This window comes from Tetrahymena thermophila (assembly GCF_000189635.1).
Source record: "Tetrahymena thermophila SB210 genomic scaffold scf_8254557, whole genome shotgun sequence".
NCBI classification, from domain to species: domain Eukaryota; phylum Ciliophora; class Oligohymenophorea; order Hymenostomatida; family Tetrahymenidae; genus Tetrahymena; species Tetrahymena thermophila.
Genome location: NW_002476328.1, coordinates 1,645 through 17,543, shown reverse-complemented (window position 1 = coordinate 17,543; position 15,899 = coordinate 1,645). Strand labels below are relative to the sequence as shown.

The 15,899-nt window shown below is 22.8% G+C and overlaps 5 protein-coding genes across 5 annotated transcripts in view; 3 read left to right on the top strand and 2 right to left on the bottom strand. All coding sequences in view use genetic code 6, as the record gives it.

Annotated features, from left to right (window-relative positions):
• Positions 1-1,325: 1,325 nt before the first annotated feature.
• On the top strand, positions 1,326-4,314 carry TTHERM_01295300 (PX domain protein; the record flags this gene model as incomplete). Its single annotated transcript, XM_001020712.3, has 4 exons — positions 1,326-1,748; positions 1,998-2,682; positions 3,121-3,242; positions 3,418-4,314. The coding sequence occupies 4 exons, from the start codon at positions 1,326-1,328 to the stop codon at positions 4,312-4,314; spliced, it is 2,127 nt and encodes a 708-aa protein (XP_001020712.2).
• A 603-nt stretch (positions 4,315-4,917) lies between these two features.
• Positions 4,918-8,445, top strand: TTHERM_01295290 (hypothetical protein; the record flags this gene model as incomplete). The annotated part of the gene is made up of 7 exons (XM_001020711.3): positions 4,918-4,947; positions 5,004-5,241; positions 5,302-6,038; positions 6,098-7,063; positions 7,531-7,701; positions 7,767-8,222; positions 8,284-8,445. The coding sequence occupies 7 exons, from the start codon at positions 4,918-4,920 to the stop codon at positions 8,443-8,445; spliced, it is 2,760 nt and encodes a 919-aa protein (XP_001020711.2).
• A 1,081-nt stretch (positions 8,446-9,526) lies between these two features.
• On the top strand, positions 9,527-11,856 carry TTHERM_001295283 (hypothetical protein; the record flags this gene model as incomplete). Its single annotated transcript, XM_012798783.1, has 2 exons — positions 9,527-11,719; positions 11,779-11,856. The coding sequence occupies 2 exons, from the start codon at positions 9,527-9,529 to the stop codon at positions 11,854-11,856; spliced, it is 2,271 nt and encodes a 756-aa protein (XP_012654237.1).
• Positions 11,857-12,968: 1,112 nt separating this feature from the next.
• Positions 12,969-14,594, bottom strand: TTHERM_01295280 (hypothetical protein; the record flags this gene model as incomplete). Its single annotated transcript, XM_001020710.1, has 1 exon — positions 12,969-14,594. One exon carries the CDS (start codon positions 14,592-14,594, stop codon positions 12,969-12,971), a length of 1,626 nt encoding a protein of 541 aa, XP_001020710.1.
• A 1,265-nt stretch (positions 14,595-15,859) lies between these two features.
• Positions 15,860-15,899, bottom strand: part of TTHERM_001295279 (hypothetical protein) — a gene marked incomplete at both ends in the record, with an annotated part of 210 nt that continues 170 nt past the window's right edge. Inside the window, one exon of the mRNA XM_012798782.1 lies at positions 15,860-15,899. This exon is cut by the window's right edge and continues 170 nt beyond it. Within this exon, the coding sequence (XP_012654236.1) occupies positions 15,860-15,899 (40 nt within the window).

Below are 15,899 nucleotides of genomic sequence, written 5' to 3'. Positions count from 1 at the left end.
TTTTTTGCTTTGCTTTTATTATAAAAAAGTTATTATTTTAAGAATTTAGTTTTTTAATTTTATTATAAAATATCAAAAACATTAAACAAAATTAAAATATTTTTTGTATTTTTTAAACCTAATAAAATTAATTATTTTAATAGTTTCAAGAGTTGAAATTAGATTCTTAATTTTTATTATAAAAATATCAAATAGATTAAATTAATTCTAATTGTATTTTTTTTACTTCAAAAAGATCTAATTACTTTTATAATTTCAACAGCCAAAATTAAATGCTTAAGTTAAGTTTTAATGTTAAGCCAACTCAAAAATAAATATAATTTTTTTATTTTTCTAACAAACTAGATTTTTTTAAAATTCTTTTATAGTTTTCATAAATTCAAGCAATGCAAACAAATAAAATTATTGAATTATTTATTTTTAAAAAAAGTATTTTGAAATAAATACAAATATCATATTCTTATGTAGGCTTAAGATATTTATTTGATTAGTCTTTCTAAATAATTTTTAATTACTTAATTTCAATATTATTTTATTTATAATATACTAATTGATTAAAATAATCTATTTATTATACGAGGTATTTGATAATTAAAATATGTTATTTTAATAGGAGATATTAAAAATAAAATGAGAAGTAAAAAGAAAACAATAAATAAATAAATAATAATTGATCGATCTAATTTAAATGATTGATTTAGATTTATTTTCAACATAATATTTTAAACTTAATGAATGAGAGAATATTAAATTTCACTATTACTTAACATCTGTTTAAAGTAAATTAATTGATTTAATTCTGAAATAATTATAGCCTTTTTATAAAAAATCATTCCAAATTTTATATTACAACCATTCATTCATATTGCAAAATTTATAAGCACTATCTATATACAAATATCCTATTGTTTGCTTAATAGATCAAATGCGATTTTTAAAGCTAATATTAATTACATCACTTTAGTTTTGAGAAGCATTCAATCAAAAAGTAATAATCAATTAATTTATTAGTTGATTGATTGATTAAGAAATAATTTAATTGCTTGCTTGCTGATTTATTAGATAATCGAGCTGATAAGCAAAAACTTAATTTATTTTTTTATAATTACTTGTTTGTTTGCTATTGTTTTACTAAAGTAAATTAATTAATTATTTTTAGATATTAAGGTAATAGCTAAAATCAGCAGAAACAAATTAAGTAAGTTGGTTTAAAAGCAAGGAACTAAATAAGTTAATTGACTAGGAAGCAACTAAGTTAGTCTATTCAAAAAAAGTTTGAAGAAGTTTATTTATTCAGAGAAAATAAAATATAATAAGTTCTTAAAATGGAGTCTGATGCTGTAGTTTTTTATATTGAGCTGTTCATACCCATTTTTTCACTTCTCTTTTGCGTTCCACTATATCTTAGAAAATAATGTTTGAAAACAATCGCTTAACAAAATTTGCAGTCTTATTCTAAAAAGTATAAAAATTATCGTATAGTGCTACAAATTTTCAATATATTGGCTTATACAAACTTAGTTGTTTTGTAGCTTTGCAGCATCCCCATTTTAATGATGGATAATGAATCATATTAATATATATATCCAATAATTTGGGTTTTTCCTATAGTTGTAGGAGCTATTTAAATATATATAGAAGACAAAGAGTTTCATTCCAAAATACCTCTTATGATTTATCACAAAATATATTGGATTGGATAGATGGTTATTTCTTTTATTATAGTTGTTTATCTCTTCATAACAAAGGTAAATTGAAAGAAATATTATTTGTTATCTTGATATAATATCATTTAGCTAGCTTAAACAAACAAAAAAATCTTTAGAAATTTAATAATTAATTTTTTTACTAATATTCTAATTTTTTAATGTATATTAATATTTATTTATTTATTAATTAATTTATTAATGTTTTGATTAATTGATTGATTGGACTTTTATTTTAATTTGGAGCTTAAATACCTTGAAATAATTTAAACTTTTTTAATATATCAAAAGGACAAATAGGACACAGATGAATTAATTAGGTTATTTTCATTTACAGGTAGAGCTGTTATTTAGATGATTATAGCAGTCTATATATTTATCAAAAAATAAGACATTTAAGAATTTATGGATTTGAGATTTTTAATTTGGGATCTTGAGGTTAATTAGATTTAAACTCCGCTTATTAAACCGGCAAATGATGAGATGGTGTTTGATAATAATTCTGATCAGGGACCATCTGATAACGAAATAGATGTTATTGTTTTACCTGGTTTCGTAACATAGCACAGCAGCTTACAATTCAAGTTAAGGGTAATACTTAATCCAAGAAGAACAGTCTCAGGCTCAAATAACATGAATTAGTTATATGGAATCACTAACAGCTAAAAAGAGTACACTATTACTAAAGAATATTCTGAATTTATATAATTGCAAGAAGATTTAAATGAAGAAATCAGAAACGATGAGGCAGTAACGGATTCAACAATAGAAGATATGAATAATATAAATCTGCTTTGCACCAATAATATATCTTTAGAATACAGTCAAGTCGAGAGTCTTAGCAACAAGTTGAAAGAATTCATGAAATTTGTTTGCAAAAATCCTAACATTTATTATTCATGCTTCCTTAAATTCATTAAAATCAGTGAAATGGATCTCAAATAATACTATCTCGAATTGAAAAACAATAACCCAAGTAAAAATAATTAAATTCTTTACAAATTATTTTATTTTATTTCTCAAACACTTTATCAAAAAGCAATCAGACAAAAGTTAATTTTTCTTTTAATTTTCAATGAATCAAAAGAAATTAATTGAAATCCTATTTTTGTCATTATTTTGTAAAAAAACCAATTAATTTTTTTCACAAGCAGGTTAACTTTTTGTCAAAAATCAATAAATCAAATATTTTTAAATGCAAAAATACTTCTTTTTAGTTAACCAAATTTGCTTATTTATTAGAATAAGTTATTTAAATTTTTCTAAACAAAATAAATCAATTTAATTTTTGAATAAACCATTAATTAATTAAATTTATTTGCTTTTTATTAAAAGACATTTTTAATAATTTTAAAGAGTTTTTAGATTTAAAAAACAAATACTAAATTAATAAAATAATTATTTTAAAATAAAGAGAGACAAGATTATTAAAGATAGAATCAGCGTTTAGAATCTGCAAATAATTAATCATAATCTTTCAATATTGATTACAAAAATTAAGAATATTTTGAAGTAATTTTTGATAAGAGCGAAGAGGTAAATATTTTTAATTTGCTTATTAATTTCATTGAATTTGAACTGATAAAAAAATAATGTACTTAGGAAATAATTAAGATCTTATATTGAAAATTAAATAAATAAATGAATAAATTTATTTATTTTTGATTTAAGCAAGATAATAATGATGCATTATTTATTAATTTATAAATAGAAAAATATAGATCATGTGAAGTACTAAATAAAGATTACCAATCTGAGTAATAAGTGCTATGTTAAGTTGCAAATGAGATACAGCGAATTAAGATAAATGCATTAGGCTTTGAAGCAGCATTTTAAAAATATGCCAAAATTTCCTTCAAAAATAATAAAAACTAACTCTAGTGCCTTACAAGATAGAATGATTTAACTTCAGCTTTACTTGTGTATTTTACTCAACGAAGATGAATATCATAGAGAAAGCATACTGTCCAACCAATTAAACCCCTATATAACAAAACAATTTGGTAGTAAGTTATGGCATACTGGAACTGTTAATCTTTATAGATGCAATTACTATTAATGGAGGGCTGAAAGTTGCGGCTCTTTCATTCAAATGACTGATAAAGAGAGCAAAGGGTTTACAGTTTACAGATTCACCGTCTTTGAAAATGAAAGCAGAAGAGGGTAAATCGAAAAGAGATTTAAAGAGTTTGTTAAGCTTCATGAGTTTGTTGAGCACAAATTTTCTCATATTGTAGATAGTCTTCCGAGTCTCCCACCTAAAATATCTAATTTTAACACAAACATACCAAAGGAAAAAAGGTAGCTAGATCTTTAAGAATACATGAATAAACTATTTAGGATTAATAATATAGATTCTTGTTATTTCTTCAGATAGTTCTTTTCTATAGTCAGTTAGCCTTTAGAGCTACTTAATATGTCTTAATCTCCCTAACTTTAACCACAAGAAATATTAAATAATCCAGAACAGACATCTGAACTAATGGATGATGTCTTAAATTTAAGAGACCAAATGGATACATCGAACTAAGCAGAAAATCATTTAAACTCATTACAAATAGATGAGTTGTAACAATATGCTGGACAAATAAGTCCTTCAACTAATTGAAAGCATAAAAAAATAAATGTATGTCAGGACTAAATTATTAATTAACTAATATAAAATAAAATTATTTCATCAGCAATCAATCAACCAATTATCTTTAATTTATCAAATTCTCTTTAATTATCTTAAAAGTTAATAAAATTATACTGAAAATCAATCAATCAATCAAATCAAAGATTAATTATCATTATATTTTCTTTTTTTGATTTATTTGTTAGTTTATTTCTTTATTTATCTTCACTTGTTTAAAAAAAATTAATTAATACGTTAAATTTTTGCATGCAATTTTGAATTCAAAATGATTTCCAAGAAGTTTATTTAAATTAAAAAGAATATCATAAACTAATTATAAACAGATAAATAGTTTGATATTTAGATTGATTGATTTATTGATTTTTTATCAATTTGCATGTAATTAATTTAATATTTATTACTTTCATCCAATCTTTTTAACAAATTAGTAAATAAGTAAATTGATAAACAAAAAAAACAAATAAATTTCAATTAATCAATCATTCATTGTTGCAATAATTAATTAAATAAATAATAAATAAATATTTTAGTATTAATTGATTTCACGTAACATATAATTAAGCAGTTGTTTAAATGAAGGTCAATTTAAGTCTAAGAGATCATGTAATATAGCGATTAGTGTTGATTGAATGTGGATTAAAATATTTTTTCTTATTTAGATGCAAAAGCTCAAAGAGACCTAAGGCAATTAACTAAATGCCTAATCATTTAGGGGTCATAAGAGCATAAAAACTGAAGGAAATTTTGAAGAAAAAAACATCAGATGTGAATCTAGCAATTTTGAAAGAAATATGACGCAAGTAGATGAATCTCCTATGAGAAATTCATTAGTTATTTAAAATAATCCTTAAAGAAGCGGAAGAAGTTACTCTTGTGCAAGCTAAAAATCATCTTAAAGTAGCTAGAAAATTTGAATTTTTGATATTGATTTCTTTTAATTAAACAATTTTTAATAAGACACATAAAGAGATGACATGCTTGGCCCTATTCATTCACCAAATTTTGCATAAAATCTTGAACAAATTTCATAGAGGTTTGAGATGTATAAAAATGGAGGACCTATATTAATTGATTAGAATATGTATAACAAGTAAAATGTCCCTGTTTAGTCAAATCTTCGTTTAGCTTTTGAATAAAAGCTAAGCAACGCCTAAAATTTGTAAAGCTAATCCTAATTTTTGTCTCATTCACGTAGCAATTCAAGCGCTAATGAAAATTATAATTGCAGCAACATGAGTGTCTCAACTTAAAATAATACAAATAGGAAAAGAATATTTGACAGTTAGCTTCCTCCTTAGCCACTAAAGAATAACTTTTCTATTAATTAAATTTGCACCAATATTCCAGTTAAGAGCAAACCTTTGAATTCAAGTAGGGTGTATAGCAATTCTTCTAACAAGGAAAATATGAAAAATCTACCTAATTAATAACATTTTTCTCAAGAAGAGTAATACCATTCAATTACTAGCAATTCAAATAGAGAAACTGATTTAGAAAAAGCAAACGAAAAGATTTTATATTTAGAATAAAATCTCCATAAAGAAATGCTGAATTCAGAAGAATAAAGAACCCAAATATCAATTTTAAAAAACGAGCTAGAAAGAAAATTGAGTGAATATGGATTTATGAATTTCTTTAAAACAGGCAACTCTTCTCAAAATCTCAGTCACATTGATATTTACATGGAATTACAAGTAAGCTTTTAAATAAATTATTTTTTTTAATATTTTTTTTAACAAAAATTAATCCTCAGGTTATTAAGTAGAAGCTGTTAGAAAAAGAGGAAAAACTGCTAGTTTTATAAAGAGATACTGAATTTTAAAAAATTATTTAGATAAAAGAAAGAAGTTAAGAACTTGAACAAGAAAATTAGTCATTAAAAGATTAAATCGAAGTATTGAGATTTGATAGAAATGATCTTGAAGACCTCAAAGCAGAAAAGTCAAATTTAATTGATTTCATAGAAAAGTTAAAATCAGAAAACGAAAAACTAGAAGACGAACTAAATGAAGCAGAGTAAAAGGCCAATAGACAATAAAATACATTTGAGACACAATAATTGAAGGAGTAAAACGATTATCTATAAGAAGAAAATAAATAAAAAGACTAAGAAATAGAATAATTGAATGAGTCATTGCAGTAAACAGAGCTTCTGAAAGAACAAATTGAAAATCACAGAATGATGCTGATTGAACAAAATAAGTAACTAAATGAGTAAATGCAAGAATAAAAAGCAACAATTGAAAAACTCCAAAAAGAAAAAAATAGCTCTAATTCTCAACTTAAAGAGCAAAACGAAGAGCTAAAACAATAAATTTCTCTATTGAAAGATCAAATAGACCATAATAACGACTAATTTTCCTTAAAAATAGAGGAGTTCGAAAAAATTATTGAATAGCTCTAAACTGAAAAACAGGTGCTTCTCGATAATGACAACAAAAAATCAAGTGAAATCCAAAATTACTAAGAATAAATTTAAAATTTAAAGCAATCAGCTTAATCAAACACATTCATTTAGAATCAGTTCGAATCCTACAAATAAAAATTTGAGGATGCAAAAGACAACATCTTTACATTGACCTAAACTCTAGAAGAAACAAACAATGAACTTGAAAAAGTTTAGACTAAGTGTGCTAATTTCGAATAAATAGCCAAAGAAAAGAGCCAAATTATCAACCAGAAAGAAGAAGCTATCAAAGAGCTCAACGAAATTATTTAAGTAAATTCAATTTATTTCATAATTTTAATTCAAAATAATTTATAATAAAAATGAAATTCCATAATTTATTTTTAAGCAATTAATTTATAAAAATTACTCACTTAAAAAAAATCAAATCAAATTTAATGAATCATATAAATATTTATTTTGATTTTTATTCAAGACATGTTAAATGATATTTTCTCAATCATTATTTTATTAAAATTTTAAATAAATAATCTGAATTTAAAAAAAATAATTTTAAGACATATTTTACATGTTATTTATTATTTTGATTCTTTTAGCTTTTCAAATAAGTAAATAAATTAATATTTGACTAAATTAAAGTCAATAATTTATTAATTTTATGTAAACATACATTTCTCATAAAAGAATTTATAATATTTTTTATAGTTTTGATTTTTAGGATTAAATTAATATTCTTTATAAAAAATTATTAAATAAATTAATAAAATATTTTATTTAAGAATATTGAATAGGAAAATGAATAATTAAAAAGTAAATTGCAAAAAGAAGTGAAAGATAATATTGAAAAACAAGCTTAATAATTTTACTCTGAAAAAAGAAATCTTTCTCTTTAGTTGGAGCACTAGAAATCATAGAATATGATATAAGAAAAGAAAATATAAGAAATGGAAGTAAAGATTTTATTTACTTATTTATTTGGTTTATTTTTATAAATAAAAAATATTTATTAATTTAGGTTATAATTGACAAAATGAGAATGGAATTAAACAATAATCATGAAGGTTCAGAAAATGTTTAATCTTTAAAGTTTAAGATGCAACAGAATATTGAATACTATGAAAAGAAGATTAAAGAAATGAAACAATTCTAGCATAGTAGAAGATAAGAATTAATCAGTTTGCAAGTTTAGGTGACTATGCTAAATGATATTAGTAAATCTATTTCAGGATATATCAAAGAAAGATACTATGATGATATAGAAATTAATCACCTAGTAGAAGACATGGAGTATTAGATGGAAGAAATTGTCAATTAATTGCATGGGTACACTTCCTCTTCATAATAGCAATCTACCTAAATTACTTAAAGAAGTTCTTATTAGAGTCTTCACTAAAATATGTAATTTAACACCTAACATAAATCAAGAGATTTAGAAGAATTAAAATCCATCTTAAGTATGAAAGATAGAGAAGTAATTAATTCATTAAATTTATTTTATTTAAAAAATTAATTTTATTTTTAAAATTCAATAGATTCAAGCTCTTAAAAAGGATCAGTTTGACCATCAAATGGGATATCCATAGTAATAATAACAACAACAATAATAATATTAAAAGTAAGAAAGATATAGCAGACCAAATGAATTTTAAGGAGGATATTACAGTGGTAAAGGCTCCAAAAATTATTTTAGCTGATTTTTCATTGTTGAAATTGTAAGAAATTAGTACTAAATTATTCATGTAAATAATAAAATTAATTAAATTATATATTTATATAATATGCATCCATCCATTTATTACTTTATCGTTCTATTCACTCAAAACTCCTTTTAAAAAGCAATTTAATAAAATCAACTTACTGTTTTACAATTTTAAAAAAATATTTTCTTAATTTTTAATTTTATATTTTTGAAATAAAATTAATCAAAAAATTACATTCAATATTCATTGAATTCTAAAAATTTCACATAAATATGATTTTTAAAGTGTTTTTTTCAAAAATCGAGTAGACTATTATATTTTTAATCAAGTAATTTACCACTTAATTTAAATATAATCTTATTTATTGCTTCTATTTTTTGAAGATTTTTTTAAAGAGCTTTCAAATTCTAAATAAAATATTATTAAGAGTTGTTAAATTAAAGCAAATATATTTAAATTTATATGAAAATAAAAATAATGTGCTTTTATAGATCAATATTGTTGTTCATCTTTTATGATTAAACATTTTTCGTACCAAAGCAATTCATAAACAAGAATAAAATAAATTTCCAGGCAAAAAATTTTATTAAATTTTAATTTACTTTTTGCCTTCTTAATAAAATTTTGTTAATTAAAAATAAATTTTAGATAAACTAGAATATATTAAATAGATAAATAAATAAATATGGTATTATTATAAAATCTGCTTAAAAATTAGCTTTAGTTATTTAAAAGTTCTAACTTGATATCATTTTAAATTCTATTAATTTAATTAAATTAAAAAATTACCAAAAATAAAAGCTATTTAAATATTTTAAATTGTAAAAATTCATTTTTCTAAGTACTATTTTAAATGTTTTAATTAATTAAGAGTATTTTTTTTTATCTACTTTACCATTTAAATTTAAAAATATCTAAGCTAAGATAAAATCAATTGTAAGTAAATCTATTTTTTCATTTTTGGCTGAAAATTAGTTTAAAAAAATTTAGTTAAGTTTTTGATTAATTAATTTTCGAAAGTGTAATAATTAATTTTTTATTGAAATTTTTGCTAAGAAATTTTTTAGGAAAGGAGATGGAGAAATTTATTAAATTTTTGGAAGAAGACGTAGATTTTAATATAGAAATTCATAATAAGATTTAAGATTTAAAAGATTAAAAGTTAATAGATCCTAGCTTTATTGTTTTTAAGTGCAGTCTCAGATTGGATATTATATAGTTGAATGACTAAGATTTAAACCTTTCCATTTATATTTAGCAAAATTACCCTAATTTAGATTCGTTAATTAGAGATTATGTATAAAAGATTTTATCTGAAGATAAATAATTGAGGAATATATAAATAAGACAAGAATAAATACTTCCTGATATCGAGATCATCAATGGGAATCTTACTAATAATCTTAATATTTATGCATAGAAAGGTATTCTTCAGAATTCTTTGTTATAAAATTCTTTTGTTCAAGGACAGCTAGTTCTTATTGAATATTTTTAAGTATTAAAAATTTTTCCTTTAGAGAATTATTACTCTATTAAGAGATATTCTTATTACTGTGGTTGCAACAATAATGATTACAAGCTTTAAAATACTAATTTAATTCTTCATATTATTGAAAACAATTAATCTGCATCCCTAAACAAACAGAGCTCTAATTTAATTAAAAATTTAAGCTGTGATATATGTCATTAGGAAATGTATGAAGATAAAGAAAAGAGTAAACCTGAATTATGCCAAAAAGTACTTATATATATTCCAGAGAGATATAATTCAACCAGAAATAGTTTATTAAACGGTTTTTAAAAAGAAGAGGGAAAACTCATTGAAATGTTTTTAGAAAAATAATACTGCAACAGTCTTTCATTAAATTAAACTTATAGCTGTATAGCTTATTATTCCCTGGCTACGAGTAACAAATAAACAAAGAACGACTTTCTAACAGGTTTTAAACCTTTAAATATTACTGAACACCTGTTTGCTTGCACAATTTCTATTAATATTAAAGATCCTAATGCTTAATTTAATTAATAAATGATAAACTAGGTTAGTTTATTTAATTGTATCACAGAACAAGAATAATTGGAGAGTTAAATGAAATAAAATTCTAATGATGAAAACGAAAACTTTCATTTTAAATTTAAATAATTAATGTTTGCAGTTGATTCATTTTTCAATGAAGCAACAAAGTTTAGCTTTTTGTAATTGAAAACTGCTTTAGTTATGAGTTATGTACTTGCTAATTCAAATAGGATTCTTCAAAAAAATAGCAGTCTCAATAGAGAAGGATCATTTAGTTAATTAAATGTACTTTTTTAATGTGAAAGCCAATTTGTCGATAGCATAATAGAAGAAATTTTGATGACATTTGGATATCTTTAAAGTTTCAATGTATTTGATTGTCTTCTTTAATTTGATATTGCTTCATCCCTTGTAAAATCGAATAATAGCATTCTTCTGATAAAAAATATTCAAGATATTTCGAAGCAACAATAAGAACAACTAAATAAAATACTATAAAATTAAGAGATTTATTTCGATCAGCTTAAAACAAAATTAAATTTAAATGTTACAATATGGGCTTTCAATTCCACAAGTAAACAATCAGGTAAAATCAAAAAATTTAAAAGTGATAAAAATATTTCTTAAAGTTTTGAGCAGTATTTTGATGTTTGCCTTTCCCAAGATAAGTCAGTATTGTCTTTAAAGGATTACCACCTGTTGATCCAAAATGAAGTTGATATGTTTTTAGATAAAGAATTACAAATGGGTTAAAAATTTTCAAGAAAAGCCCATCATGAACTCTCCACTGAAAAAAAACACATTCACTCAAAAAGCAATAGATTCAATGAGTAAATGTCAACTCTTAAGAAAGAAAAAAGCAGTTAAAATTAGCATGTTTAGGCGTTAATAGGTGATAACTATAAAAATAATAATGAAGAAGAAGCGCATTGCTTACTGAACAAGTTTATCAATACTGTTAGAAATAGTATGAGTGCGAAAGAAATAAATTATTCTACAAGCAATATTAGCAGCTTATCGAAATTCGCAATAGCTAGTTCTATCTTCAGAAATGTTTTTATTAAAAATAATAGCCAAGAATTAATTTCATGCGAGGAAAATAGCAGAGTAATTATAGATACCTTTGATGCCTTTTTGTCTATATTCTTTAATATTTTGTCTAGAAAAATATTTTGTAGAGATTTAGACACAAAGTATTTCCTTTCTTTCATAGTGAACTATGGCAGCGGCTACTTAGAGAACTCAGAAATGGTAAATTAAACAATATTAAAAATAAAATTGTAAGCTTTTATTATTAAAAATGAATGTAGAGAATTCCTTAAGAAAAAGAATTTTTCATCGCCTTGGAGAAGATTTAAGATTAGATTTTAGATTTTATAAGATTTTGAGAGAACTAATTTGAATCGACTTCTATAAGTTACTCAAAGATAAAACAGTGTATGATTTTATTTTTTATCAAAATATTTAACAAATTTTACATTGAAAAAGGATTAAAAGTAATAAAAGTGATGTAATTTTTTTCTTATATAAATTGTAATTATACTTAATCTTTGTATTTCTTAAATCAGTATTTTCAATTCATAAAAATTTGTTTCTAACCTATGCGGTTTTTATTTCTTCGAACTATTTTGTACATTTTCGAGACTTTTTAAAATCTTTTTACAAAAAAGTAAATGCATTATAAATAAATTACCTCGAAATAAAATAAATCTTTCTGTAAAGGTTTTTAAACGGATGGTTAAAATCTGGCTTTTTAGGATTTTTTATTAATTAAAGCAAAAATTTAACTATCAAAAAATATACTCAAGTAATCTTAATTAAGAGCTTATCAGACAGAATAAGAAGCGTTAAAAAATAAACAAAAGAAGGAAGCAAGAAAGAAAGAAAGGAAATAAAGAAAGTGAAATTAATTGTTTTCAAAGAATTTTTATCAAAGAGATTATATAAAATTAGATTACAAATTTGTAAGCTAAATAGATGAAAATTTACATTTTTGATATTTTTAAATATTTTTTAGGAAAGAAAATAATATTTGATAACAATTTTTATTATAACAATCAACTCTTATTTTTAGAAATTTGAATAATTATTTTTAATGTAAATCTATCCTACTTCATTCATTCAAGCAAGCCAAACCTATCTTTCAGTAAGCAAACAAATTTACATTATTTTACTTTATAATAATATTCAATAGATTTAATTAAGATTTATTTGCTTGTTTTTTGATTGCTTGTTTTATTTTTTTGTTTGTTTATTAGTTTGCTTGTTAATTAATTTGTTAAGAGTATTGGTAATAATATTTAGTACGGGTATTTTATGGTTAATATAATTTATTAGTTATTAATTAATGTTACTCTTTATTTTGACAACAACTATTTTTATATATATTAATTATTTCAATTCAACTTCTTCACACTCTCTCTCGATTGGATTTTTTCTAATAATAATTAATTGATTAATTTTTCAATACAGTTTATATGAGAGGTATTTTTTTTTTTGTTCATTCAATGTTACAATCTCCTCCTTTAAATTCTGATGCTTTTTTGCTTTGCTTTTTCTTTTAGTATTTTTTTGATGAGCAGTTTATATTTGAATAATAAAGTTCTAGGAAGGCTTATGTTTCCAATGAATATGTGTAGAAATCTTCTTCATCGTAACTTAATTCCTCTATATTGTAGTTATTTCTCATGTAGCTGATTTGGTTTAAAGTATTTTAATCTATCTCAAAGTAATAGATCGCAAGCGTCTCTTAGAATGGCTCCAAAGTTAACTCAGGAATGAGCTGGTCGATATTAAATCTTATTACTTCTTTCTTTACTTTTGACGGTATTCTCAGACCATCTCTCGTTAAAAGATCGCCCTCTAGAAAATCCTCTTCATCTGATTTTCTCAAGAATTTACTAAGCTTATTTCTCAAAAACATCAATCTTAATTACCATCCAAAAAATTCAGGAGCCTTGTTTCTTAGAATCAAGTTGATAAATTTCTCTTCTGGCATGTTGACAAGCTTGAGCAAACTTCTAGAAAAACATATTCTAGAGCCTTCAATTTGCCCATCTTTGAAATTAGGTTGGATTTTAATAGCCAAAAAAAATTTATCTTAGGGTATTTTACAAAGATATTCATCACTTAGCTGCTCAAACAATTGCTACCTTTTCATCAACATTTAATATTTGCTAAACATCTCTATATATTCTGCTTATTTTTGTAAACCCTGCTTCAAGTATTTAAACATAAAACTAAATTTTTCTAAGAGCTGAGTAATCTCGTATATATCTTGATTTTGATAAGATCTGTAAATCTGAATAACTTAGTTGAAATCTTCAGCACAACAACTCTTGTTATTAGCCAATATTTTAACAAAATTTGATTTAGTTTCAGCGCTGTTTATGTATTTCCAATGACAAAAAGAATTCACTGCTTTCTCATCCTAGTAGCTATAATTTCTCTCTAGAATAATATCCCCGTACATATAAAACTCTCTTTCGCTAGTTAAAATTTTATTTAGTGGCAAGTATTTGAACTCAACATCACTGTTCTCTTTCTAATCCATTGAAAACACAAATGTTTACTGCTTGTTTAAGCGCTCTATCATGATTTTGTTATTCTCCTCTTCAATTTTCTCCTCTTATTCATTATACTCAGGATACTGGTATGATACATTCGTGTAGTCATCGTATTCAACTCCCATTTCATTTTCTCCTTCTATTTAATCAGAGGTACTATCACCACTTCCCTTGCGATTCTCCTATTTTACTTAGCCAAATTTACTCACTCCATCGTAATAATTGCACTCCTAAGACGACTGAGAAGAAGCAAGAGTATCCGTGCTCGAGTTAATAGAGCATTGATACTGATAATTTAAAGGCTAATTTTAAATCTAAAATTATCTATACTATTCTTATTGAGAGAAATAGTTGTCATTGATCATTTAATCAAATTAGATCATTTATTATTTCGATAATTGATTAAATGTTTATCTCTGATTATTTTTCTATTATAAATCTTATTTATAGCAGATATCTACATTATCCATTTAAATAAGTTAGAGTGTTTAACATGAATTTTCGTTTTATTTTGTAGAAGCGTGCAAAATTTGGTTAGAATATCGTTATTCAGTCTCCATATTTTACATGATTGTTTGATTAATAGATTGAATTATTTTTGATGTATATATTTTAATTAATTACTTTTTTTGTTTACTGCAGACTTGAAGTTGTAATTTAATGTTAATTATCTTTAATTATTTTTCTAGTTGTATGAAGTGAAAAAGATAGAAAGCGAAATCAAAAATCATTTGTTTGCTTGTTTGTTTGTTTCTTTTAATCTCTTATCCAATAAATGTAATAAATGTGACCGAAGATTTATTATATTTTTATGGTAACACTAATACTACCTTTTCATTCATCAGATGCAAAGTTACATATAAAAAAATATTTATATTTCGATTTCATCGCACAAATATACATAAAAGCATATATGCATGCACTCAGGAGTACATTTTTATCAAATAATAAATTACTCTTTTTAAACTTAAATTTTTTCATTCATGAAATTAGTTTTCTTCTTTGTAAATCTTAATGTAAATGTTATTCATAATTAATTTTTTTTGATAAAAAAAACCTTTAAGATTTTTATTTATAATTCGAAGAAGTTTTAAATTACAAAAATAGATACAAAAAAGCTTAACCAAATTTAATAGTTTTACTTCTTAGCTTTCTTTAGCGAAATTCTTTTAGAACATTCAAATTTTTATGCTGGCTAAGTTTTAGAAATTTATATTTCACGTTATAAAATAAAGAAAAGGATTATTCTAGATTTATTTATTTATTGATGCTTCATTCTTTTATTAATATTATATTTTTATTAATCAGCCTTTCTTTTTCATTTAATTAATAATCAATATCATTTTTTTTAATTAAAAAAAATTATTTTAAGCGCTTATTAAAAAACTAAATTCAGATTAGGATAGAAATTTTAAACAATTTATTAATTGAAAAAAATGAAAACTACTAGAATTTTTTCAAATATGACTAAATGAATAACTGACCATCTATATTCCTACTATATATATTTTTAAGTATATGTTTTAAATACAAATATTCAGTTTAAATAATGAATATTAAATAATTTTTCTGTGATATCTATCTCTTCATAAAACCAAATATATAAATTAATATTTGATAATTAATTTATTATTATATTTATTTGTTCTTTTTATCCATTTATAATTAATTAATTAAATTTCATAAATTGCAATACAATACTTTTGAAGAAAAAAAAATGATATAATAGATTAAAAAATATTACGAATTAGAAAAAGTAATTATTAATTTTTTTATTAATATCCTTTAAATTTATATAAATTAATAAAAAAAGTTTATAAGCTCTTCACTTTTATCTCATTAGGCTCTCCATATTGATCTTCGGT